General features: G+C 37.8%; 1 protein-coding gene across 2 annotated transcripts in view; it reads left to right on the top strand.

Annotated features, from left to right (window-relative positions):
• Positions 1 to 593: 593 nt before the first annotated feature.
• Positions 594 to 27883, top strand: part of ZPBP (zona pellucida binding protein) — a 151469-nt gene continuing 124179 nt past the window's right edge. For both annotated transcript variants that reach the window (XR_009735767.1, XM_061413354.1), the window contains exons 1-4: positions 594 to 805; positions 4628 to 4708; positions 14305 to 14430; positions 24147 to 24296. Coding sequence is in view for 1 of the 2 variants with exons in the window: in XM_061413354.1 (XP_061269338.1) it covers positions 679 to 805; positions 4628 to 4708; positions 14305 to 14430; positions 24147 to 24296 (484 nt within the window). In the remaining variant the exon portion in view is untranslated. The remainder of the gene's footprint in view (positions 806 to 4627; positions 4709 to 14304; positions 14431 to 24146; positions 24297 to 27883) is intronic.

Consider the following 27883-nt stretch of genomic DNA (forward strand, 5'->3'; position numbering starts at 1 on the left):
AAATCTTTCTGCTGCAGAAATGCAGAAGACTCTAACTTGTTCTGGCTATAAACGAACACCCACTTAGGGGGGACAGGTTGTTTTATACATCTTCCTGAACTCAGGTGATAATGTTGCATGTGGTCAATTCCATATAAGGTTGTTTCCCCGTTCTTCCCACTCAGGGTCTTCCAGGGGCTCAGGGTCCACTTCCACTCTCGCCTGCTGTGTGGGGCCAGTACATCTGAAGGTAGCAGCAGCCAAGGTTGGGAGAAGCAGGCAGCCCTCTGGGGCTGCACCAGCACTCGCTTCCCTGACCCTCACACCGCAGGCCGGGTTTGGCCTCAACACTCAGATTCGGCCAAGGAGTCTGTAGGCCCACGAACACCGGCGAACTGCGGGGCCCGCGGCTCTTCTCTGGCTCCAGAACCTTCCATAGGTCGCCTACGCAATTCGGATTCCCTGAGATGCTGCGACGTCCGGAAGACGAACAACATTTAGATCCTCCGTGGGCGTCGAGCCGACGAGGCCCAGTGGCCTAACCTACCTGCCAAGCCCCGCCCCCGCCCTGCCGGAAACGACTGCCCTCTTTCCGGCCACCCTTCCGGCCCACATCCCTCCAGCTTCCGGCGGGCGGGTGTGCGCGCGCCGCCTAACGACCTTCTGGGCCGACGGTCGGCAGGCGGCGGCGGCGTGTGAATGGAGGCTTCGGCCCCGGGCCGGGCGCGGCGGGGCTGGCGGCGGGCCCGGGCCGCGGGCTCCCCGCTCTCCCGGGCCGCGGTGGTCCTGGTGGTCTCCGCGCTGGTGCTCTGGGCGCCCCCGTCAGGTGAGGCGGCGGCGAGCGGCGCGGGGCCGCAGCTCCCGGAGATTTTTGTGTATCACACGTGCGCCCTCTGATGGGAAAGCCTGTATCACAGGTCCCGCCCATATATTTAATAAGATGTAAGTGCTCAGGAACCAAGGACTTGTCACATTTATGTCTAGATGGATGAGGTTATTGAAACACCCACCGCTCAAGGCTGGAGGTCAGATGGGCTGCTCATAACCCCCTAATCAGCCCACGGGTCCTTTGCCAGCTTTCCACGATGTTCTGGGCTCTGGATTTAAGTATATTTCAAAACCAGCAGACATCCTACGGCTTTGTCACTTCCCGTGGACCTGGAGCTCCATCTGTTGGTTTTAGCTATAAAGTACAAAGCCTGGGATTTTCAACTTTTGATATTTTGCTGTCGCCATTTGTTTCCTGCTTTGTATCCAGAAATCCGAGATACTTCACATTTTCAAAATACAGTTAAGATATTGAAGGGAGAACTTAATTAAACTGTCGTCATTTAACCTGAAAGGTTTTGGCTGCGTTATTTTGCGTTCAAGTTTTAGACTTTTTAGAAATATTTAATAACGTTTCTACCAGAATTCAATCATAGAAAGGATAAAAGAGGTGTGTTTAGATAAAAGTTGTGTAGATAAGGGGCGATGAGAAAAGAATCCCACCAAGAATTTGAGTGAGGAAGGGCTGCATAGATAGGCAGGTATAGGAGGAGAATGGAAAGAAATGGAGTGAGTAGAAGTTACAAAATATGCCAAAGTCTTGGCATTAGCTGTCCAAAGGTCACTGCAGTATAACTAGACAATAGCCAATAGCCTTTAGTTACTTCTGTAGGAGAAGGATGCCTCCTGACCATGGCCCATGATCTTATATTAATATTAGATACGACTGTGTGTTTTTTGATCCAAGAATAAGATCAGGCTTGAGGGTATAAGACATAGAATAAGAAGGCTATATCTTAATATGTAAGGTATGAATAGTGAAGGCAACGTTTATGTAGCATTTTATAGTTTGTACAATAGTCCATTTAGTTCCTACAATAAATCTAGAATTTAATCTCACTTTACAGATGAGAAAACTGAAGCTCCTGGAGTTTTAAGTGAGTTTCCAAACACTCAGTGGAAACTGGGATTTAAATCTAGGTCATCTGACTTTGAATACCATACTCTTCTTTGTGCTATACCCACTGTCTGTTAACAACAAAGAGGACTAGTTCCAAGTCATATTGCATTTTTTTGTTGTTCTTCCATTTGTTCTGTGCACACACCTGTGTCCATCACATTTGCTTGTTCAAGGATAACTGAACAACATCATAATATATATATATTTAATATTTGCTATGTGCGAGGTATAGTGCCTGGTACAGATTATTATTTTTTTCTTAAGTCTTTTATTTACTTGCTGGTTTTTGCAGAGTGAAAGAATGACTTACAAAGACCTTCCTAGTATCACCCAGCTTCCTCTTCTGCTTCCCATCCCTGTCTTCTCCAGGTTTAACAAACTTACTTTTTATTCTAGTTTCATTGAAATATAGTTGATATGCAGCATTGTATAATTTTAAGGTATACAACATAATGAGAAAAAATTGTTTTCTTGTGTTGTAAACTTCAGATTTATTCTCTCAATGATTCATATATAACTTAGCAGTGTTTATTACATTAATAATATATTTATCATAATTTATATTATTGTATGACCAACCTGGATAGCATATTGAAAAGCAGAGACATTACTTTGCCAATAAAGGTCCGTCTAGTCAAGGCTATGTTTTTTCCAGTGGTCATGTATGGATGTGAGAGTTGGACTGTGAAGAAAGCTGAGCACCGAAGAATTGATGCTTTTGAACTGTGGTGTTGGAGAAGACTCTTGAGAGTCCCTTGGACTGCAAGGAGATCCAACCAGTCCACTCTGAAGGAGATCAGCCCTGGGTGTTCTTTGGAAGGAATGATGCTAAATCTGAAACTCCAGTACTTTGGCCACCTCATGCGAAGAGTTGACTCATTGGAAAAGACTCTGATGCTGGGAGGGATTGGGGGCAGGAGGGGAAGGGGACGACAGAAGGTGAGATGGCTGGATGGCATCACTGACTCGATGGACATGAGTCTGAGTGAACTCTGGGATGGACAGGGAGGCCTGGCATGCTGCGATTCGTGGGGTCGCAAAGAGTCGGACACAACTGAGTGACTGAACTGAACTGAACTGATGGCATATTACATCCCAAGCACTTACTTATAACTGGAAATTTGCACCTTTCAACTACCACCTACCGAATGGGAGAAGATGTTTGCAAAGAATATAAATGATAAGGGATTAATATCTAGAATATACAAGCAACTTGTACAATGCAACATCAAAAAATGAAGAGCCTGATTAGAAAAAGGGCAGAGGATCTAATAGACATTTTCCAAGGAAGACATACAGATAGCCAGTACGCCATGTGAAAAGATGTTCAACATCACTAATCATCAGGGAAATGCAAGTCAGAAACAGAATGAGACATCACATCACACTTGTCAGAATGGCTGTGATCAGAAAGGCAATAAATAAGTGTTTGAGAGGATGTGGAGAGGGGAATCCTGTGCATTCTTTGTAGAAATGTAAATTTGATATAGCCACCATGGAAAACAGTATGGAGGGTCCACAGAAAATTAAAAATAGAACTACCATATGACCCAACAGTATCCCTCCTGGGTGTTTATCTGAAGAAAACAAAAACACTAGTTAGAAAAGGTATATGAACCCCTGTGTTCATTGCAGCGTTACTTAATAGCCAAAATATCGGAACAACATAAGAGTCCATCAACAGATGAATGGATAATGAAGATATATGTACATACAGTAAACTCTTACTCAGCGATAAAAAAAAGATGAAATCTTGCCATTTGTGAGCAACATGGATTTTGACCTAGACAGAATTATGCTAAGTGAAATAAGTCTGACAGAGAAAGACTAACACTGCATGATTTCAGTTCTGTGTGGAATCTAAAAAAAAAACCCAAGTGAACAGACATCAAAACGTAAAAAGTTGCAGATGGAGAACAAAAGGTGTTTGCCAGATGGGAGGAAAGAAATAGGTGAGGGAGATTAAGTGGTATGAAATTCTAGTTGCAAAATAAATGAGTCACAGGTTTGAAATATACAGCATGAGGAGTATAGGCAATGGTATGTAATGTCTTTGTATGGTGATTTATCATAACTAGGCCTACCATGGTGATCATTTTTAAATCTATACAAACGCCAGATTACTATGTGTATAACAGGAACTAGTGTAGTGTTGTGGAGTAATTATATTTCAAAAACAAACTCATGGAAAAAGAGATCAGATTTGTGGTTACCAAAGGAAAGGGAGTGGGCAGAATTGGATGAAGGCAGCCAAAAGATACCAGTTCTTGATAAGTTGACACAAACATTGATACTACTCTTGAGCTTATAATGAAATAAGGAAAATTATATCTGCATGAAGAACTATGATACAGTGTAGAGTGAGTGTTGCAGATGATGTACTAAAGAGGTAAGAATGAGGAAGGCAAACAGAAGGTTTGAGGGAGGAAGGACTTATGATGTGCATCTCGAAGGGTGGGGATTTGGATTTTTAAAAATGAGAGTATTCTAAGTGGATGTAGAAAAAGTTGGAGCTGAGATAAATAGGGGAAGCGGTAGGTATGTTAATTTCATTGGAGCTGGAACAGGTACCAGATGTCAGATGTTGACTTATGGCTTCCCTTAAACAAACATCAAATATTGTAAGACAGTGTACTATTTGAATATTTTGAAATTTCTGGTGAACCAGACTGTTGATTATTTCTCTCTTTTTTTTAATAGTTGGATATTTGGATCGATTACCAAGAAGTGCTCAGTTGCCCCAAGATTCAGTGAAAATAGTGGGATCACCAAATATTCCAGGTATTATTAGATTATCAGTAAGTGTAAGAAAGTAAGTGGCATTTGTTTTAAATTTTGTCAATCTTTTGCCAAAAACTAGTGTTCCCTATATTGTCTCCCATGGCCCTTTTCCTTCTGTGGAAATGGATTAAAGTTATTTCCACAGAGTTAGATTCATATAGTCCAATTTTGTTTGTTGTAACTGCTTAAAAGTACAAAAATAATTATTTCTAAAAGTTATCTAATTAAAGTGGCCTACAGTGTTTTTGCTTGTATAATAAACATAATATTAGGTATATGCAGTTCTTATGCTAAAATTTTTAAAAAATGAGATCTATATATCATAAAGATTTTGGATTAAAGAGATTTTGCAGTAGTAACATGAGGTATAGCATCTATAACTTTTTTGCATTTTTTAAATTGAGGTAAATCCACATGCTTTAAACTTCCTTATTTAAAGTATCCAATGAGTAGTTTTTAGTAAATTGACCAGATTGTGAAATCATCAGCACTATGTAATTTCACAACATTTTCATCACTGTAAAAAAAAAAAAAACCCACTATTACTCATTAAATAGTCACGCTCCAGCCCCTGGAAACCACTAATCTACTTTCTGTCTCCATGAATTTGCCCATTCTGGACATTGCATTTAAGTGCAATCACTCTGTGTGATGTGTCTGGCTTCTTTCACTTAGAATAGTGTTTTCAAGGTTCATTTATATTATATAATGTGTTAGTATTTCACTTATGGCTGAATAATATTCCATTGAATGGATATACTACAATTGTGTATCCATCAACTGATGGATATTTAGGAAGTTTCCACTTTTTGACTGTTTTGAAAAATGCTGTTATGAACATTTCTGGACAAGTTTCTACATGAACATATGTTTTCAATTCTCTTGGGTATGTACGCTGGAGTAAAGTTGCTGGGACATATGGTAACTCTGTGTTTAACATTTTGAAGAACTTCCAAACTATTTTTCAAAGAGCCTGAACTATTGTACTTTGACACCAGAAATTTATGAGGATTCAAATTTCCCAGCATCCACATTAACATTGATTTTTGTCCAAATTTTAAAATTGTAGCCATCCTAGTGTGTATGAAGTGGAGTCTCATTGTGGTTTTTATTTGCATTTCCATATTTGAGTAATAATGTGGAACCACTCTTCATGTGATTATTGACCACTTGGATAGCTTCTTTACGGAAATGCCTTTTCAAGTCCTTTGCCAATTTTTTAATTTGGTTGTTTATTATGTTGTTGAGATGGAAGAGTGTTTTTTTTAAATATGTTCTGGATAGTAGAGCATTATCAAATATTTTCTTCTGTTCTGTGGATTGTGTTTTCACTTTTTAATAGTGCTTTTTAAAGTACACATTTTAAACTTTGATAAAATCTGATTTCTACTTTTTCTTTGGTACTAGTGCTTCTGGAGTCATGTATCAGAAATAATTGCTAAATCAACAGCCATAAAGTGTTATTCCTCCATTTCCTTAAAAGAATTTTACAGTTTTAGTGCTTATATTTCAGTCTTTGATCCATTTTTAATTGAATTTTGCATATGGTATGCAGCAGAAGTCAAATTTCTTTCTTTTGTGTGTGGATATTCATTTGTTCCAGCACCATTGGTTTTAAGAAACTTTTCCTTCTCTATTGAATGTCTTGGTGCCCTTGTTGAAGAACAGTTTGCCATAGATGTATGTTTTTTTGTGGACTCTGAATTTTTTTCCTTTGGTTTTACGTCTGTCTTTATGCCAGTACCACACATACTGTCTTAATTTCTGTTGCTTTATAGTAAGCTTTGAAATTATCAAGTGTGAGTACTGCAGGTTTTCTCTTTATCAAGATTGATTTGGTTCCTTCGGGTCCCTTGAAATTCTATGTTATTCTAGAATCAGCTTTATCAAGTTTTGGGGAAAAAACCCATTGGGATTTTAATAGGGATTTCATTGAAACTGTAGATCAATTTTGGGAGTATTATCACCTTAACACTATAGTTTTCCAGTTCATGAACATGGAATGTCTTTGTTCATGGAATTCTCCAGGCCAGAATACTGGAGTGGGTAGCCTTTCCCTTCTCCAGGGGTCTTGCCAACCCAGGGATCAAACCCAGGTCTCCTACATTGCAGGCTAATTCTTTACCAGCTGAGCCACAAGGGAAGCCCTTGGTATTCTTTAGTTTCTCTCAGTGATGTTTTACAATTTTCAGTGTATGTCTTGTGCTACTTTTGTTAAATTTATCCCTGAATATTTTATTCATTTTTTTGATGCTACTGTAAATAGGATGTTTTTCTCAATTTAGTGTTTTGATTGCTCAGTGCTGTTGTATAGAATTGTATATAATTGAGATTTGCAAATTGATATGGTATCCTTCATCTTGCTGAATCATTTATTAGGTCTATTTTTAACAGGAGGCAGGGGGAGTTTTTTTTTAAATTTTATGCATATAATATCATGTGATCTGCAAATTGATGTAGTTTTATTTCTTCCTTTACAATCTGAATGCCTTTTTTTCCCCTTGCCAGTTGTTTTAGGTAGAACTTCCAGTTCAGTATTGCTGTTAACAGATAACCTTTGTTCCTGAACTTGGAGGGCTGGGAAAGGTTTTATTTTTAAATATTAAGTGCTATGTTAGCAGTAAATTTTTGTAGATGTCCTTGATCAAATTAAGAAAGTTCTCTTCTGTTGCAAGAGAACTATTCTTAATGGCTCAGCTAGTAAAAACCCACCACTGGTTCAGGCCCTGTGTTGAGACGATCCCCAGGAGAAGAAAATGGCAACCTTCTCCAGTATTCTTGCCTGGAAAATTCCATAGACAGAGGAGCCTGGCGGGCTACAGTCCATGGGGTCACAAAGAGTCAGACATTACTGAGTGCCCATGAATGCACTCAGTTTGCTTACTGTTTTTATTGTGAAGGGGTGTTGGATTCAGTCAGATGCTTTTATCCATATACTATGATAATTATGTGGTTTTCGTCCATGATAATGATATAATAAGGTATTGCATTGATTGATTTCTGTAGTTTGAACTAGCCTTGCATTTCTGGAATAAATCTGAGTTGATTAGGATGTATAACACTTTTTCCTGCTGCTGGGTTTGGTATTTTGAGGATTATTATGTACATATTTTTCAGGAAAAGTGGTCTGTAGCTTTCTTATCTTTGTCTGATTTTGGTTTTAGAGCAATAATTGCTTCATAAAATGAGTTGGGTTGTGTTTTGGGTGTGTTCTTCCTCTTCTTTTTTTTGGAAGTTTGTGAAGTATTCATTCTACTTTACTTGTTTGGCAGTATTCAGAAGTGAATTCAACTGGTGCTGGAATTTTTCTTGAAGGAAGTTTTAGGTCTATTCAGACTTGCTGTTTCATTATGGTTTCTGTTGAAATATAAGCTGCTTTTATTGAGGGTCACATGTATGTAGTGAGTTGCTTCTCTCTTGCTGCTTTCAAGATTCTTTATTTTTGGATTTTCACAGTTGATTATGATGTGTCTAAGGTGTGGATCTATTTAATTTATGCTAGTTTGAGTTTATTGAGCTTCTTTGATGTGTGGATTGTTTTTCATCAGTTTGGGAAAGTGCTGTTATTTCTGTCCTTTTCTCTCCACTATTCCATGGGACTTTTATATATGTGTGTGTATATATATGTGTGTGTATGTGTGTATACATATGTATATACACTAACATGTTTGATGGTTTCCCAAAGGTCTCTGAAAACTGTTTTTATCAGTTTATTGTTCTATCTCTCAGATTTCGTGTCTCTCACACTGATATATCGTAAAATTTGCTGACTTTTTTCTCCTGTCTGCTCAGATCTGCTGTTTATTCTTTATTGTCAACTTTTAGTTGCTATTGTATGTTTTAATCCAGAATTTCTCTTTTTAAGATAATTTCTATTCTGTTATTGATATTTTCTATTTGGAGAGACAACATTTTCATACCTTTTTAAAGCCATGATGTTCTTTGGTCATGTTTAAAATAATTGATTTAAAGTCTTTTTCCAGTAGCTCCAGACTTTGGCTTTCCTGAGAGACAGTTTCTGTTGGTTGCTTTTTTTTCCTGCCTATGACTATGTTTCCTTAGTTTATTACATGACTCATATTTTTAGTTGAAAACTGGATTTTTATAGGTAATATTATGTAGTACTCTGGAAATCCGATTCTTCTTCCTTACTTAGTATTTTTGTAGTTGCTATTTGTTGCACAGGCATACTCAGATATTGCAAGTTTGGTTACAGGTCATCACAATAAAGTGAGTATCACAATAAAGCAAAGCACATGAATTTTTTTGGTTTACCAGTGCACATAAAAGTTATATTTACACTATACTATAGTATGCTAAGTGTACGATAGCATTTGGTTAAAAAACCAGTATATGTACCTTAAATAATAAATACTTTATCCTTCTCCTGGGCATATATCTGGAGAAAATAGTAATTTGAAAAGATATGTGCACCTCAGTGTTCATGTATTTTTTGCTGTTAAATAGCAGCACTATTTACAATAGCCAGGACACGAAAGCAACTTAAATGTGTATCAAAAGAGAAATGGATTTAAAAAAATGTGGTACATATATACAATGGAATATTACTCAGCCATAAAAAATGCTGTTTGCAGCAACATGGATGGACCTACAGATTGTCATAGTAAAGTAAGTAAGTAAAGTAAGTCAGACACAGAAATACAAGTATCATGTGATATTGCTTATATGCGGAACCAAAAGAAGGGTACAGATGAACTTACAAAATAGAAGCAGAGTCACAGATGTAGAAAACAAACTTATGGTTACCAGAGGATAAGGGCGGGAGGTATAAATTGGGAGATTGGGATTGACATATAGGCATGACTATAAAAATTCCACAGACAGAGGTCCCTGGCAGGCTGCAGTCCATGGTGTTGCAACACTTTGGACATGGCTGAATGTGCACACACATACAGGTATAAAATAGATAACTGGTAAGAGCCTTTGCTGTGCTGTGCTCAGTCGCATCTGACTCTTTGCAATCCTACGGACCATAGCCCACCAGGCTTCTCTGTCCCTGGGACTCTCTAGGGAAGAATTCTGGAGTGGGTTGCCATGCCCTCCTCCAGGAGATCTTCCCGACCCAGGGAATGAACCCAGGTCTCCTGCACTGCAGGCTGATTCTTTCCCGCTGAGCCACCAAAGTAAAGTGAAGTGGCTCAGACGTGCCCAACTCTTTGTGACCCCATGGACTGTAGCCTATCAGGCTCTTCCATCCATGGGATTTTCCAGGCAAGACTACTGGAGTGGGTTGCCATTTCCTTCTCCAGGGGATCTTCTCAACCCAGGGATTGAACCAGGGTCTCCCGCATTGCAGGCAGACGCTTTACCATATGAGCCACCAGGGAAGCCAGAAGTGAAAGTCGCTCAGTCCTGTCTGACTCTTTGCGACCCCATGGACTATACAGTCCAGGGAATTCTCCAGGCCAGAATACTGCAGTGGGTAGCCTATCCCTTCTTCAGTGGATCTTCCCAACCCAGGGATCGAACTGGAGTCTCCTGAATTGCAGGCAGATTCTTTACCAACTGAGCCACCAGGGAAGCCCCAAATAAGAGCCTGCTTCTACTCAATACTCTGTAATGGCCTATATGAGAAAGGAATTTTGAAGAGTGGTTATATGTATAAATGATTCACTTTGCTTGTACACCTGTAACTAATACAACACTGTTAATCAATTATACTACAATAAAATCTTTTTAAAAAGAGAAGAAAATACTTTATTGCTAAAAATGCTAGCCATCATTTGAAACTCAGAGTTGCTATAAACCATTGAAGATAAAAAATGTAAAATCTGTTAGATACAGTAAAGCAGAGTATAATAGAATGAGGTATTCCTTTAGCATTTGTTGAGTGACTTATCTGAACTTGCTTTAAATTCTGTATTCTTTGCCATCTGTGGTCACTGAAGTCTCTGCTTCATTAGATGGTTCAACAGAGATTACACTGAACACCCAAACCAGTTAGTCTCCTAGTATTTTCTGAGAATCTTTGTGTGCCTATTGTGGCATACCTTAAACATTTAGCCAGACAGTCGACAGCTCTGTTGTATCCTTCACTTTCTGCTTTGCAGAGACTCAGTTTCAGCCAGAGGTGAGAACTTTAAGGCATCTGATTCTTACTGAGCACTCTCAGTCTTGCCCACGTGCCCTACTCTGTGCATGCTTGTGGCCTTCTTTTTTCCTAGGAATGTGATCAAACTTCTCAAAGCTCCCATAGACATGTCATACCCAGCTTTTCCTTGTAAGGTTTTGGTTAGAATGATGTTTACCTCAGATGTTCCCACTGCTTCAGGCATTTACAAAGTTAAGTAGCCTGTAGTTGTTTTTAAACAGATTCTTTGTGGGGAAAGCCTTTTTTACAGTGGGTGTGCTCTAAATTAGGTCAGGTATGAGCTAAATCAAATCCCTTATGATTATACAGTGGAAGTGAGAAATAGATTTAAGGGACTAGATCTGATAGAGTGCCTGATGAACTATGGATAGAGGTTCCTGACATTGTACAGGAGACAGGGATCAAGACCATCTCCATGGAAAAGAAATGCAAAAAAGCAAAATGGCTGTCTGAGGAGGCCTTACAAATAGCTGTGAAAAGAAGGGAAGCAAAAAGCAAAGGAGAAAAGGAAAGATAAAGAATCTGAATGCAGAGTTCCAAAGAATGGCAAGGAGAGATAAGTAAGCCTTCCTCAGTGATCAATACAAAGAAATAGAGGAAAACAACAGAATGGGAAAGACTAGAGATCTCTTCAAGAAAATTAGAGATACCAAGGGAAGATTTCATGCAAAGATGGACTCGATAAAGGACAGAAATGGTATGGACCTTAATGAAGCAGAAGATATTAAGAAGAGGTGGCAAGAATACACACAAGAACTGTACAAAAAGATCTTCATGACCCAGATAATCATGATGGTGTGATCACTGACCTAGAGCCAGCCATCCTGGAATGTGAAGTCAAGTGGGCCTTAGAAAGCATCACTACAAACAAAGCTAGTGGGGGTGATGGAATTCCAGTTGAGCTATTCCAAATCCTGAAAGATGATGCTGTGAAAATGCTGCACTCAATATGCCAGCAAATTTGGAAAACTCAGCAGTGGCCACAGGACTGGAAAAGGTCAGTTTTCATTCCAATCCCAAAGAAAGGCAATGCCAAAGAATGCTCAAATTCAGTTCAGTTTAGTCACTCAGTCGTGTCCGACTCTTTGTGACCCCATGAATTGCAGCACGCCAGGCCGCCCTGTCCATCACCAACTCCTGGAGTTCACTCAGACTCACGTCCATCGAGTCAGTGATGCCATCCAGCCATCTCGTCCTCTGTCGTCCCCTTCTCCTCCTGTCCCCAATCCCTCCCAGCATCATGGTCTTTTCCAATGAGTCAACTCTTTGCATGAGGTGGCCAAAGTACTGGAGTTTCAGCTTTAGCATCATTCCTTCCAAAGAAATCCCAGGGCTGATCTTTAGAATGGACTGGTTGGATATCCTTGCAGTCCAAGGGACTCTCAAGAGTCTTCTCCAACACCACAGTTCAAAAGCATCAATTCTTCGGCGCTCAGCCTTCTTAACAATCCAACTCTCACATCCATACATGACCACACAATTCAGTTGGTTTTTTTAAATACATTTTTCCTGGGTTGCTGCAAGTCTTTGATTAATTTCTAGAGTTCTAAAAATGTTGATTCTAAAAGTATGTGCCACATTTTATTTTTCATATTACATTTATGAAGGGGGTGATTTTGGGGTTCCTTACTCTGCCATTTTCACTGATATTACAACTTTTATTGCAGCTTTTGTTTTAAAGCTATAGTTTTTAAACCTGAGTTATAAAACAGTCATATGTAACTACCTTCCCTTTTTATTACTTTCTTTTATAGGATATGCTCACATGCATCCTTAAAATGAATTAATATTTCAGTTAAGAAAAACAATTGAGTCTCAGTATGGCGGGCTAAATTACACTTCTCTGTAAAGTCATATGTTTAAGTCCTAATCCTCAGTTTCCTAGAAAATGAACTTATTTGGAGACAAAATTTTTATAGAAGTAATCAAGTTAAAATGAAGTCATCAGGGTAAGCCCAAATCCCACTCAAATAGTGTCCTTACAAAAGGGCCAGTAACTTGTGCTGAGGAGTGACACTTTAATACTAGAAGCATTTATTAAAAGTAGAAAAAAGAAGAAACATTTAAACTGAGGTAAGTAGAAAATAAGAGGAAAAATTAAGACCAGAGAAGAAGTGGAATGAAACTTAAAGCTGCCTTGTATCATGAAAGAATAACTCATGTATAAAAATATTATGAATAAATTAAGATATGGTGAAATTTAAATATCATAGCTTAATATTCTGAATAATTTTATATAATAATCTTGTAATGAATAACTATCAAAATATAAGATTCTAAAACAGACTTGATTAAAGTACTTAGTAAACTAATAATTAAATTTTCCTGATTGGTAATAAAAAGTTTGTTTTGCTGTTTCCTTCCTTGCCAAAAGTAAGTACCAGACTATACAGTTTCCAGGGACAAAAACACTTTACATATTCTTTCAGGGAACATTAATAGGAAAAATCTGCCTAATTCTTTTTATGTGTCTATTATAATCTTAGATGCCTAACTTAATAATGCTAAATAATAACAATAATGCTAAATACTAAATCACAAATTTTGTACAAATTGGAAAAGACAAAAGATAATGTAAGAAAGTTATGCACATTACACTTAGGAATATAGGTGTAAGTGTCCCAGGAAAACATACTACGAAGAATAGAGGGGAACTTTCTTAACCTAAGCAAGAGTAGCTATCTAAAAGCGGCATTCAATACACACGATGCTGTATGGTAAAAGTTTAGAGAGAGTCTCTGTACAAAGTCAAGGAGAATTTTAATTCTCATAAACAATTTTTATCTTACTGGATCACAGAAATCTTAGTATATGGTTGATCAGTGAAGTATTGCTATGAAATTACTGAGGAGTTGCTAGAAGCTTTTCTAAAATCTTCCTTATGAGTAAATTCAAAATAACTGAATCTTCACTGTGTTCCTTTTGTATCTCCTAGACAATACTATTTTTGCTTGTTTAATGAACAGTATTGTTTAAATTTTAAAGCAAATTGAGAAAATGCTTGGTAATTAAAATCAATCAAAGCACATATTTGTCAATTTTTTAATCACATTACAATTCTAAAATTCAGTATGTTGTGTTAGATCACTGTGGATAATGTATCATTCCTATGATCTAAACAAATTTATCATGTCAGTTTCTTTCAGGTTTGGTATCTTGGCAAAATAAGTTGTAATATAGAATTATCTTAATACTTTGTAATTAAAATAGTTTTCTGAAAGTGCAATAAGTATACATGAACTCTGAATAAAAAGACCAATAATTTATGCTAAGATTAAGATATACCCATACACACAAATAAAATAAGTGTATATTTTTGAAAGCTAGTTACTGGAATGCAGTTAAATTTAATTCTTACCAAGCAATAGCAATAATCCAAAGAAAACTTCTGAACACAAGTTGCCCAGACTACAAAAATGTAAGCCATTATAGAACATGAATGAACATAAGATATTATTGGGACATTTTAATATTGTATTTTCAGTGAAAGTATATGTTATGCTCCATCAAAAGAGTCCACATGTGTTATGTGTAACCCAGCGGCTGCGGAATTCTGAACTGGTAGACCCATCATTCCAGTGGCATGGGCCTAAAGGAAAAATCATTTCAGGTAGGACTCTGTTTCAGTTGTCATAATTAAAAATGATATATATGAAATGAACTCAGAACAAAAACAATATTTTTAGCTCATATACATTTATCTAGTAGCGCACTGATTTGTTCTTGGAGTTAGAATCTAAAAATGTAGATAGTGTGACCATTTTTCATAGATCTTAATTTGAGATAGAGACATAATGATTAAACTGGGAATTCTCTAAGCATTCATATTTCAAAAAATGTTCCTTTTATTATGAACTTCATAAAATCATTTTGGTTACCTGTTATACTTTTGTTAACAAAGTATGTATGAAGAAACAAGTATGATTCTTGCTTTTGTTAAAAATACAAATGAGTACTTTGAGCTCTAGATTTAAAACTCTGGTCTTGTTTGCTTTATATAACCCCAAATAGGGATAACTTGAGACTTTATTAGTAGTTATGATTTTATATTTCTTATCTTATATTTCATTCTGACTAAAATCCTGACCAGACAATATGGATTATGTTTGAATTTAACTTAAATTAACTTGATTCTAAAATAGCTCAAAGTTTAAAGAGCTACTTCACTTTCTAGGTTAGGTGATGTGTCTTCAAAGTGAATTATTCAGCTCTTAGCTAGTGACTACTTGGTGGATGCCATTGTGCTAATGAGCTTTGTGGGAGATGTGAAAAGCAGACTTAATCTCTGCCTGACTGTAGTACTAGAATATAGAAAGGAATCTGCGTAGGTAACAGAAATTCTGAGAAGTTGAGCAGTTGATACAAATCAGTGAAATGCGCCAAGTGTAAAGGCATCCAATACTGAAAATATAATCAGATTTTATTTTTATTGCTCTCTTAAAGCACATAATATAATGAAAAGATATACATTATGTATATTTTACATTTGATATTAAAACTCTGAGAGTTCAAAAAAGAGGCATTTAACTTACTGATTTGTAGTTTGTTACCCCTTTGACTTGGAAATTGAGATGTGAAAGTTGTTCTTCTGTAAGAAACCAGGAGAGGTCTTGCAGTTTGTATTGCAGTGTATAGAATGTACATGAATTTGTAATCCTTTAACTGGAAGTGATATTTTATTTTACTCACTTTCATAATGGAAAATAGATGTCAAAAATGTAGCTGTTTCCAGGTAAGGATAAAATCATATTAATGCAATGGTTTTATACTTATAAAAACTATTCCCAGAAAATTCTAGAATTCTGACAGCATGATTACAGTTTGTTTTTCAGTGCAGTGTCATATCACAGTTTGCTGTCAGCTGGCTTTAAAGCTCAGCCCTATCACTCTTATTGTTGAAAGACCTAGGAAATGTCTGCTTTTCTTGAAGCCTGAAAAATAGAGCTTTTTGGACTGTAGGTTAAACTACACTGTACTTGTTATATTTTTGTGGATATTCCAAAGATAGTTCTCCTCCAGTTGACCCAAAGAAACTTGTAATGTAATTATGTACTTGAGCATTCCTTTGGAGAGAAATACCCAGACTGTTTAGATGGTTTGGAAGTGTAGGGACCAAGTCTTAGATTTGGTCAGTTCTCGTTCTCTTTCTCTTCCCTGCCCATTCCCACGCCTCCCCTGGTCTCTGTCTCTCTTCCAAAATTTTTGGTTTAGAAAAGTAATACATTTATTACAAGGAGACCTGTATCTCTTACTTCAGTCCTAATACTATTCTGATGAATTAACTCTTTTTTGGTGTGTGGACTTACCCACTTTTCTAAATATTCACACGAACCTATGAAAGCACATGCACACATGTATGTTGAGCTCTACCCTGTAATTGCATCTTTATTATGTTTTTTAAAAATGAGATTGTAGATTATTTCTTACTCTGATATTTCTGTTATGAAGTATCTGATATATACAAATCTGGGTAAGATATATATATATATGTGTGTGTGTACATAGATTATGAAGCATAATAAAACCAACATCTTACAATAGAAGCCAAGGTATACCATTCTCAAGACTGTTGAACCTTCTGATGTTTAAAAATCCCATTCTTCTGTCCCCAACCCCTGTCAGCTAAATTCTGTCCTAAACTTTTACAATATTATTCCTTAACTTTTTAAAATACATTTACTACATGTATGAATACACACACAAATACATACATATATCTATTGCATGTGTATTCATACATGTAGTGAATGTGTGCATACACACATATATGGATATATTCTGCAAATGTGTTTTTATTTTACTGTGTTTATTTTCACTTTTATAAAAATAATCAGCAGGTGTACTTTCATCATGTAGCAGATACTGTTCTGAGCAATTTACATATACTAGTCATTTAAATTTCATAGCTCTTTGCAGTAAGTACAGCCATTTTCGCCCTTTTATATGTGGAAAATGAAGGCACTGAGAGAGCAAGGTACTTTTCTGGAAGGCATGTGCCTTTGAAGTCTGGCTTTAGAGTGCACAGATAGTAATCTAAGGAAGGTAGGACTAGGATTTTCCCCTCTCACCATTTTGTGACTTTTTGTAGTTTGTATCTTTCAAGGAACTTTGTCCATCTTAGATTTTTTCAACTTGTTGAGTTAACGTGCATCGTCTATGACATTTTCTTGTTATCTTTTTATATATTCAGGATCTCTATGATATGCCCTTATTCACTCCAGACATTGATTGTGTCTGTTCTTCATTTTGGTCTTTCTGGCTGCAGGCTTAACAGTTTTATCAGTCACTTTAAGGGACCAGCTTTTGACTTAATTTTTCTTTGGTCCTTTTCTGTTTTCAGTTTCATTGATTTCTGATTATATCCTAAATTGGCTTATCTTTTTCTTTTGATGGTTGTAGAATTCTGGACTGGCAGTTTTTTTCCAGCATTCCAAAGATGGCATTCTGTATTCTTTTTGCTTTCATGGTTTCTTATGAGAAGGCTGCTATAGACTTGTTCTTGTCTCTCTGTAGACACTGTGCCATTTTTTATTTTATTAATTTCAATGTTTTCTCTTTTCCTTTCACTTCAGTGATTTAAACACTAAATGCATTTTTTTTTGGTTGTTATTTGTATTATTCTGCTTTGTTTTCTATAAGCTTCTTGAATCTGTTTTTTTGTTTGTCATTGATTTTTAAATTCTCAGTCACTTTATTTTCCAGTGTTTCTTCTGCTCATTCCTGTTCCTCTGCTCTTTCTGAGGTTTCTATCACCCTTATGAACACTGTTTGAAATTGTTCTGTAACTCTTGGATTCATTCTTCTTGGACATATTTTTCTCTTTGTGATTCTGGCTAGGTAAATTTCTTTTGACCTAATTTCAAGTCATTGATTCTTTTCTTAGCCATGTCAGGCCTCTTTATGAGCCCATTGGAGGAAAAATTCATCTGTATTACTTTTTTTTTTTTTAATAGTTTTTGTTTGTTTTGGTTTTAGTTTCAACATTTCCATTTGATTACTTCATAGAGTTTCAATGTCTACTGAAATCTCCTATCTGATCTTGCATGCTTTCTATAAAATTTTCCATTAAATTATTTAATGTATCTTTCATAGTTATTTTAAGTAAACTGTCTGATACTTCTGACATCTGTGTCATAGCTTGGTGTTTTGGAAATGTGTCATTTCTTACTTATCTGTATGCTTCTTAATTTTTGTTAAAGTTTGACATTTTGAATAAGAGTAAACATTGAGATAAGTATTATTATATTTGAGATGAACACTTTTAAAGATAGTATTAAACCTTACTATTAGGAGTTTTTATTAGTCAAGAATTGTATGACTTTGATATTGGTTATTTCCATGGTTACTAAAAAATTTTTATGTCCAGTATCTCATCTTTGGCTTTGATTTCTCTTTTTTTGATTTCCTCAGAGAGAATCTCTTTTTTATTACTCTCTTAGTTTGATTTCAGTGTGTTGCTAGGTTCTTATTAGTGGTGGGCAGTTGGGAGAGAGGAGATCTCTAGTGTTCGGATTAAGCCTTAGACAGGTGTGGTATCCTTGATCTTGTGGGTATGGCCTTCAGAATTGCTTAATCTTATCTTCCATCCAGCTATAGTGTTGGCCTGGTACTTTTTGCTGACTCTGCCTCAAGGATGATTTTTTTTTCCTTCCTGTTTCCTTCCGTAGTGGCAACATGTTTCCCCAGTGCTCTTGATAATGATTTTTGTTTCTTCTCCCATTGTAGGTTAAAACATTGCTCCTTACCTAGAGGCAGGGGAAATGGATGTGGGTAGTGTTTTGACAGGGCTGCTAGACCCCCTCCAGCCCGCACCCTGTGAGACTCTTGCTCAGGGTTTCCTTGATCTTCCTTTTGAACACCAGAGATTTTCATAAAGGTCAAAGCCTGTAGGAGGGTGAAACTTCCTCTATCCACCCCCATCTCTGATCCTCAGAGGTCTCAGATGCACACACTGGTTCAGTCAGTTCAGTTCAGTCACTCAACCGTGTCTGACTCTTTGCGACCCCATGAATTGCAGCACGCCAGGCCTCCCTGTCTATCACCAACTCCCGGAGTTCACCCAGACTCATGTCCATCGAGTCGGTGATGCCATCCAGCCATCTCATCCTCTGTCATCCCCTTCTCTTCTTGCCCTCAATCCCTCCCAGCATCATGGTCTTTTCCAATGAGTCAACTCTTTGCATGAGGTGGCCAAAGTATTGGAGCTACAGCTTTAGGATCAGTCCTTCCAATGAACACCCAGGACTGATCTCCTTTAGGATGGACTAGTTGGATCTCCTTGCAGTCCAAGGGACTCTCAAGAGTCTTCTCCAATACCACAGTTCAAGAGCATCAATTTCTTGGCACTCAGCTTTCTTCACAGTCCAACTCTCATATCCATACATGACCACTGGAAAAACCATAGCCTTGACTAGATGGACCTTTGTTGGCAAAGTAATGTCTATGCTTTTAAATATGGTGTCTAGGTTGGTCATAACTTTCCTTCCAAGGAGTAAGCGTCTTTTAATTTCATGCCTGCAATCACCATCTGCAGTGATTTTGGAGCCCCCAAAATAAAGTCTGACACTGTTTCCACTATTTGCCTGTCTATTTCCCATGAAGTGACGGGACCGGATGCCATGATCTTCATTTTCTGAATGTTGAGCTTTAAGCCAACTTTTTCACTCTCCTCTTTCACTTTTATCAAGAGGCTTTTTAGTTCCTCTTCACTTTCTGCCATTAGGGTGGTGTCATGTACATATCTGAGGTTATTGATATTTCTCCCAGCAATCTTGATTCCAGCTTGTGCTTCTTCCAGCCCAGCATTTCTCACGATGTACTCTGCGTATGTTAAATAAGCAGGGTGACAATATATAGACTTGACATACTCCTTTTCCTATTTGGAACCAGTCTCTTGTTCCATGTCCATTTCTAACTGTTGCTTCCTGACCTGCATACAGATTTCTCAAGAGGCAGGTCAGGTGGTCTGGTATTCCCATCTCTTTCAGAATTTTCCAGAGTTTATTGTGATCTACACAGTCAAAGGCTTTGGCATAATCAATAAAGCAGAAATAGATATTTTTCTGGAAATCTCTTGCTTTTTTGATGATCCAGCGGATATTGGCAATTTGATCTCTGGTTCCCCTGCCTTTTGTAAAACCAGCTTGAACATCTGGAAGTTCACGGTTCACATATTACTGAAACCTGGTTTGGAGAATTTTGAGCATTACTTTACTAGCGTGTGAGATGAGTGCAATTGTGCAGTAGTTTGAGCATTCTTTGGCATTGCCTTTCTTTGGGATTGGAATGAAAACTGACCTTTTCCAGTCCTGTGGCCACTGCTGAGCTTTCCAAATTTGCTGGCATATTGAGTGCAGCAGTTTTATAACATCATCTTTCAGGATTTGAAATAGCTCAACTGGAATTCCATCACCTCCACTAGCTTTGTTTGTAGTGATGCTTTCTAAGGCCCACTTGACTTCACATTCCAGGATGTCTGGCGATAGGTGAGTGATCACACCATCGTGATCATACCATCGTGATTATCTTCACATCATCGTTAAGATCTTTTTTGTACAGTTCTCTGTGTATTCTTGCCACCTCTTCTTAATATCTTCTGCTTCTGTTAGGTCCATACCATTTCTGTCGTTTTTCAAGCCCATCTTTGCATGAAATGTTCCTTTGGTATCTCTAATTTTCTTGAAGAGATCTCTAGTCTTTCCCATTCTGTTGTTTTCCTCTATTTCTTTGCATTGATTGCTGAGGAAGGCTTTCTTATCTCTCCTTGCTATTCTTTGGAACTCTGCATTCACATGTTTGTATCTTTCCTTTTCTCCTTTGCTTTTCGCTTCTCTTCTTTTCACAGCTATTTGTAAGGCCTCCCCAGACAGCCATTTTGCTTTTTTGCGTTTCTTTTCCATGGAGATGGTCTTGATCCCTGTCTCCTGTACAATGTCATGAACCTCTCTCCGTAATTCATCAGGCACTCTATCCTATCTAGTCCCTTAAATCTATTTCTCACTTCCACTGAATAATCATAAGGCATTTGATTTTGGTCATACCTGAATGGTCTAGTGGTTTTCCCTACTTTCTTCAGTTTAAGTCTGAATTTGGCAGTAAGGAGTTCATGATCTGAGCCATAGTCAGCTCCTGGTCTTGTGTTTGCTGACTGTATAGAGTGTCTCCATCTTTGGCTGCAAAGAATATAATGAGTCTGATTTCAGTGTTGACCATCTGGTGTTGTCCATGTGTAGAGTCTTCTCTTGTGTTGTTGGAAGAGGGTGTTTGCTATGACCAGTGTGTCCTCTTGGCAAACCTCTATTAGCCTTTGCCCTGCTTCATTCCATATTCCAAGGCCAAATTTGCCTGTTACCCCAGGTGTTTCTTGACTTCCTACTTTTGCATTCCAGTCTTCTATAATGAAAAGGACATCTTTTTTGGGTGTTAGTTCTAAAAGGTCTTGTAGGTCTTCATAGAACCATTCAACTTCAGCTTCTTCAGCATTCCTGGTTGGGGCATAGGCTTGGATTACTGTGATACTGAATGGTTTGCCTTGGAAACGGACAGAGATCATTCTTTCATTTTTGAGATTGCATCCAAGTACTGCATTTCAGACTCTTTTGTTGACCATGATGGCTACTCCATTTCTTCTGAGGGATTCCTGCCCACAGTAGTAGATATAATGGTCATCTGAATTAAAGTCACCCACTCCGGTCCATTTTACTTTGCTGATTCCTAGTTAGCACTTGGCTTTTAGCAATTCACTGAAGCCTTTCAGCTAGTTTTGAAGCAAATGCTTGGGTTCAGGCTCTCCTTGTAGGCACTGTACATTCCTAGATTTCAGGTGATTTGTGGCCCTACCTGCCTGAGGGGTTTGATAGGTTCAAGAGAGTTCATTGATTGACACTTTGTCTGTCTTTTCCCTTATTGTTATATGATGTTGATGCTCTTATATTCACTCTGTGTATCTGAGCAGAAAGCAAAAGTATAAACCTATCTTTTGAAAGAGTAAGCTAAAAGGAAATTGTGCTTAAATTCTGCCATGTAATTTTAGAGAGCTCTGAGGTATGGGTTTCTAGAAATTGAATCCAACTCTAAATTTTTAGATGACCAAGCTAAATTCTAGAGAGAGAAGTACAGAGTTTAGTTCAATTATTTATTGACTGTTGTTATATGAGTTCTTATAGTGATATGTTATTGCATCCCATTTAAACTTAGTTATTTAAAAGTCAGTTTGGTAAGTGGTATTTGTTAAGTGGATTCTTCTCCTGGCTGTGAAATCCTCTGGGCATTTCTTCAAAGTGTGCGAATTTTAAATGTTTTAAAATAAGAATGTAGCCAGAGAGTATTTTGTTACAAATTGTATGATATTAGATTTTCTGGTTGTCATTATATTTAATGTTGTAGTAGGCACTAATATATATTGATACATTTTTTTAATTGATGCTTCTGTTTGGGGAAATTTCTGTTTCAAATTAATGCCAGGGAATACGCAGCCTCACTGCTGACATATTATTCTAAAATTTCTTTACAACTTGTGGGCACCTTTTATTGTATGATACGATATATGAGTCTTTGCTGAAATACAGTATATCAGGCACTTGAAAAAGTTTTATCTGTTCCAAAAAAGAGACAATATGTTACGATAAATATATACTCTTTCATTAAAAGATATTCAAGATGAAATAGGCAATACAATAGAAATGCATTCTAAATTTATGTCACATTTTTCAGTTTCATCCAGGATATAGAAATGGGAGTTCTCAAGGCATAATGCTCTATGTAAAGCACTTGAGGGCAGGTGTATCCATCTATTCATTTCTCCTTCAATATCTGAAATAGGGCTTTGCATGTCTGGAAACCAAACAAATTTTTAGTGAAAAATTAATGATGAAAATTGCTTAATAATAACACTAATTTTTTGGTCTTATTTTGAAGTAATTGCTTCAGAATAAATTTCAATTTGACAACTATAGGCAATAAATTATTTCCTTAAAATAGAAAATGATGAGCAATTATTTACTGAGATAATATTTTCAGTTGTTATGAATGGTTTATTAAATTATTAAGTAAGTGAGTTTTAATGTCTAATAATTTTTCTATTGCAGAACCATGGTCATGAACTTTCAGAATAACAACCTTTAATTGCTTAATGACTTATAGCTTTTTCAAGTACTTTAGCGTTCCTTGTATTTGTTATACAAAAACAATTCTATGAGATATATTATCATATTTTATGATTCTTTGCTGTACAAATGAAGGAGCTAGACTTCAAAAAGATTGTGAATATCCCTTAGTTACAGTTTGTGAGAAAGGTACACCTCAAATCCAAGTCTTAATCCTTTTAAATCAGGCTTCTTTTCCCTCACATAACATGGCTTTCTCCCATTTGCTACTTTAAGTAATGTTGAAGTTGCAAGAGATCTTACATCCAGTTCTGACTTCTAGCACAGCAGTTCTGATTGTGACTCTAGGCGTGAAGTTATCCAACCTATATTTTCTTTCTTGTGCAACCCTTAGAGTTGTAATCCAGCTTTTGCCTAGTACCTGTATAATGACAACCAATCCCTAGTTGTCAGTGATTATATTGAGTTTGGAGAAGGCAATGGCACCCCACTCCAGTACTCTTGCCTGGAAAATCCCATGGATGGAGGAGCCTGGTAGGCTGCAGTCCATGGGGTCACTAGGAGTCAGGTACGACTGAGCGACTTCACTTTCACTTTTCATTTTCATGCACTGGAGAAGGAAATGGCAACCCACTCCAGTGTTCTTGCCTGGAGAATCTCAGGGACGGGGGAGCCTGGTGGGCTGCCGTCTATGGGGTCGCACAGAGTCGGACACGACTGAAGTGACTTAGCAGCAGCAGCAGCAGCATATTGAGTTAAGTCTTTGTTCTGGATACAGTGTTTCATCCCTTTAATATATAGTTTGTATACTTACTGAGAATGTAACTCATCTATAAAATATTTATACGCATATATATAGATATAGTTATTTGACAGCATATATAAATATATACTATTTGATATGTTTGTGAATGTTGATCATGCCATCTCAGTGCAGCAGGCAGATTAGGAGCACATCATGTATGTGTGATTTTTAGCCGTTCTTACCACTTAGGCAGCTACACACTTCATGAACTCTGATTAGTGAAATTCTGACACTCAGAAGTACATCTTGGCACCCACTATCAAGAAACACCAGACACAATGACTGTGTTCCCTCGACTTCTTTAATGTATAGCAGGTAAATTTGGATGGCTTTTCTCTGTTTAGAAAATAGCTTGTTACTTTATCTCCGTCTCATGTTATTTAAGCCACTGATCACTGTATCTTCTTATTCTATTAGAAAACAGCACTGCACAAATCACCTCCACAGGAAGCCTTGTATTCCAGAACTTTGAGGAAAGCATGAGTGGTGTTTACACATGTTTTCTGGAGTATAAACCTACTGTGGAAGAAGTCATCAAAAATCTCCAACTGAAATATGTTGTATATGGTAAGAAAAGGTTTTAGTTCTAGTTTAACATTTCTTAATGTTTTCAAATATTTACATACTTTAACAAGTTTGTTTTAAAGAGATTTTGTTATTTTTAGTCTTAAAGAAAAATTTATGCCTGCTTGTATTTTCTAAAGTGCTTTGTAAGCAGTTAGTGGTAAGGGAAGATCTTTTTTCTTCAGGAGAATGTTGACTTTTACAGATCAGTTTAAGACAGTGAATAAAAACAGGATGGTAGAGAAGTCATGTTTTCAGAGTATGAGGGTGATACTGTATTCTGTTCTGCCTTTAAATTCTGAGTATCATTTTTGATGGTTCACTGCCGTCCTCCTGAACAAGAACATGAGTTGCCACTGTGTGTAAAACGCTTTTGTGAAAACAGTTGGATCTGTTGATGTCTGAGACCAACAGCTGAATTAGTAGTGGAGTGGCCAGGGGAACAGCCGGAATGGAGGTTCCCTCTCATTGGTGGGACCTTCATATGGAGACAGAGTCATGGTCGTCAAGGATGCCCTTGTCTCACCTTCAGAGTTTCTAAACCTGTTACCCTACAGTAGCAGGTTTTATAGGTACAATTAAGTGAAAATCTTGAGACGAGAGAGCATCCTTAATTACTTGGACTGGTCCTGGGCAGTCACAAGAGTCCTTAAAGAGGAATGCAAGAAGGCCAAAGGCAGAAAAAAGAAAATATGATGAAATGAGAGGCTGGAGGGAGGGGCTGCAAGCCAAGGAGGCAGCAGATCTCTAGATCCTGGAGGTGGCAGAGAAGTGGGAGCCCCCTGGAGCTTCCAAACTGAATGTACCTTGATTTCAGTCTTGTAAGACTCACCTTGAATTTCTGATTTCTGAAACTGTAAGATAATATATTTGTGTTATTTTAAGTGACTATGTATGTAGCTTAAGAAGTTAATATACCATTGGAAGCAGTAGGAAACTAATGTACCATTATTTTCACAGCTGGGATACAGAAAAAATGGCTGAATTATTAATAGTTTCTTGATCATTTTTTGGTCAATAAAAAACACTATCCCATATATCCAGAGAAAGACATAATTTTCATGAGAAATTATATTAACTTTGTTAGGCAAATAATTTGTTTAAACTTTATAATCAGCCACTCTTCATTTTTGTTGTAGTTTTTTTTCTATAATATATGATATAGACTTGATATAGCTCCAGTTGAGCTATTTCAAATCCTAAAAGATGATGCTGTTAAAGTGCTGCACTCAATATGCCAGCAAGTTTGGAAAACTCAGCAGTGGCCACAGGACTGGAAAAGGTCAGTTTTCATTCCATTCCCAAAGAAGGGCAATGCCAAAGAATGTTCAAACTGTTGCATAATTGCACTCATATCACACACTTGCAAAGCAGTACTCAAAATTCTCCAAGCCAGGCTTCAACAGTACGTGAACCGTGAACTTCCAGATGTTCAAGCTGGATTTAAAAAAGGCAGAGGAACGAGAGATCAATTGCTAACATCCATTGGTTCATAGAAAAAGCAAGACAGTTCCAGAAAAGCATCTGTTTCTGCTTTATTGATTACGCCAAAGCCTTTATTTCTGCTTTATTGATTACGCCAAAGCCTTTATTTCTGCTTTATTGATTATGCCAAAGCCTTTGACTGTGTAGATCACAACAAACTGTGGAAAATTCTTCAAGAGATGGGAATACCAGACCATCCGACCTGCCTCCTGAGAAATCTGTATTCAGATCATGAAGCAACAGTTGGAATTGGACATGGAACAGCAGACTGGTTCCAAATCGGGAAAGGATTATATGAAGGCTGTATATTGTCACCCTGCTTATTTAACTTAAATGCAGAGTACATCATGAGAAATGCTGCACTGGATGAAGCACAAACTGGAATCAGGATTGCTGGGGAAATATCAATAACCTCAGATATGCAGATGACACCCCCTTATGGCAGAAAGTGAAGAAGAACTGAAGAGCCTCTTGATAAAAGTGAAAGAAGAGAGAGAAAAAGTTGGCTTGAAACTCAATATTCAGAAAACTAAGATCATGGCACCTGGTCCCATCACTTCATGGCAAATAGATGGGGAAACAGTGGAAACAGTGACCGACTTTATTTTCTTGGGCTCCAAAATCACTGCAGATGGTGACTGCAGCCATGAAATTAAAAGATGCGTGCTCCTTGAAAGAAAAGTTATGACCAACCTAGACAGCATATTAAAAAGCAGAGACATTACTTTGCCAATAAAGGTCCATCTAGTCAAAGCTATGGTTTTTCCAGTAGTCAGGGATGGGGGAGCCTGGTGGGCAGCCATCTCTGGGGTCGCACAGAGTCGGACACGACTGAACCGACTAGCAGCAGCAGCAGCATGTATGGATGTGAGAGTTAGATCACAAAGAAAGCTAAGTGCCAAAGAACTGATGCTTTTGAACTGTGGTGTTGGAGAAGACTCTTGAGAGTCACTTGGATTGCAAGGAGATCAAACCAGTCAATCCTGAAGAAATCTGTCCTGAATATTCTTTGGAAGGACTGATGCTGAAGCTGAAGCTCCAATACTTTGGCCACCTGATGCAAAGAACTAACTCACTGGAAAAGACCCCGATGCTGGGAAAGATTGAAGGCATGAGAAGGGGATGACAGAGGATGAGATGGTTGGATGGCATCACTGACTTGATGGACATGAGTTTGAACGAACTCTGGGAGTTGTTGATTGACAGGGATGCCTGGCATGCTGCTGTCCATGGGGTCGGAAAGAGTGGGACATGACTGAGCGACTGAACTAAACTGATGATATAGATATGTTATTTTATGTAGTTTATATAGTTTATAGCAGCTATACTTTGGAATCTCTCATAAGGGTATATTCACATAAGCTAAGAAATGTAACAGTGCTTAAAATGAATGCTGATTTATAGTAAGGAAAATGATAGCTAATATTTGCTGAGCATTTATTATGTGCCAGGTAATGCTATGTTTTAATGTATAATTGTAAGGGAGAAGGCAATGGCACCCCACTCCAGTACTCTTGCCTGGAAAATCCCATGGACAGAGGAGCCTGGTAGGCTACAGTCCATGGGGTCGCTAAGAGTCGGCACGACTGAGCGACTTCACTTTCACTTTCCACTTTCATGCATTGGAGAAGGAAATGGCAACCCACTCCAGTGTTCTTTCCTGGAGAATCCCAGGGACGGGGGAGCCTGGTGGGCTGCCGTCTATGGGGTCGCACAGAGTCGGACACGACTGAAGTGACTTAGCAGCAGCAGCAGCATAGTAAGAGCAAAACACATATAATACTTACTTTTGCAAGGCATTGTTTTTAGAGTTTTTAATTTATTTTTGGCTATGCTGGATCTTCATTGCTGTGCACAGGCTTTCGCTAGTTGTGGTGAGTGGGGGCTAGTTTCCAGTTGCAGTGGGTGGGCTTCTCATTGCAGTGGCTTCTCGTTGCAGAACATGGGTTCTAGGGCTTGATCTCAGTAGTTGTGGCACATGGGCTTAGTTGCGCTGCAGCATGTGGAGTCTTACCAGACTAGGGATCAAATGTGTGTTCCTGCATTGGCAGTTGGATTCTTAACCACGAGACCACCAGGGAAGTCCTTCAGATTTTTTTTTTTCC

Source organism: Bos javanicus, chromosome 4 (assembly GCF_032452875.1).
Source record: "Bos javanicus breed banteng chromosome 4, ARS-OSU_banteng_1.0, whole genome shotgun sequence".
In the NCBI taxonomy this organism is placed as follows: domain Eukaryota; kingdom Metazoa; phylum Chordata; class Mammalia; order Artiodactyla; family Bovidae; genus Bos; species Bos javanicus.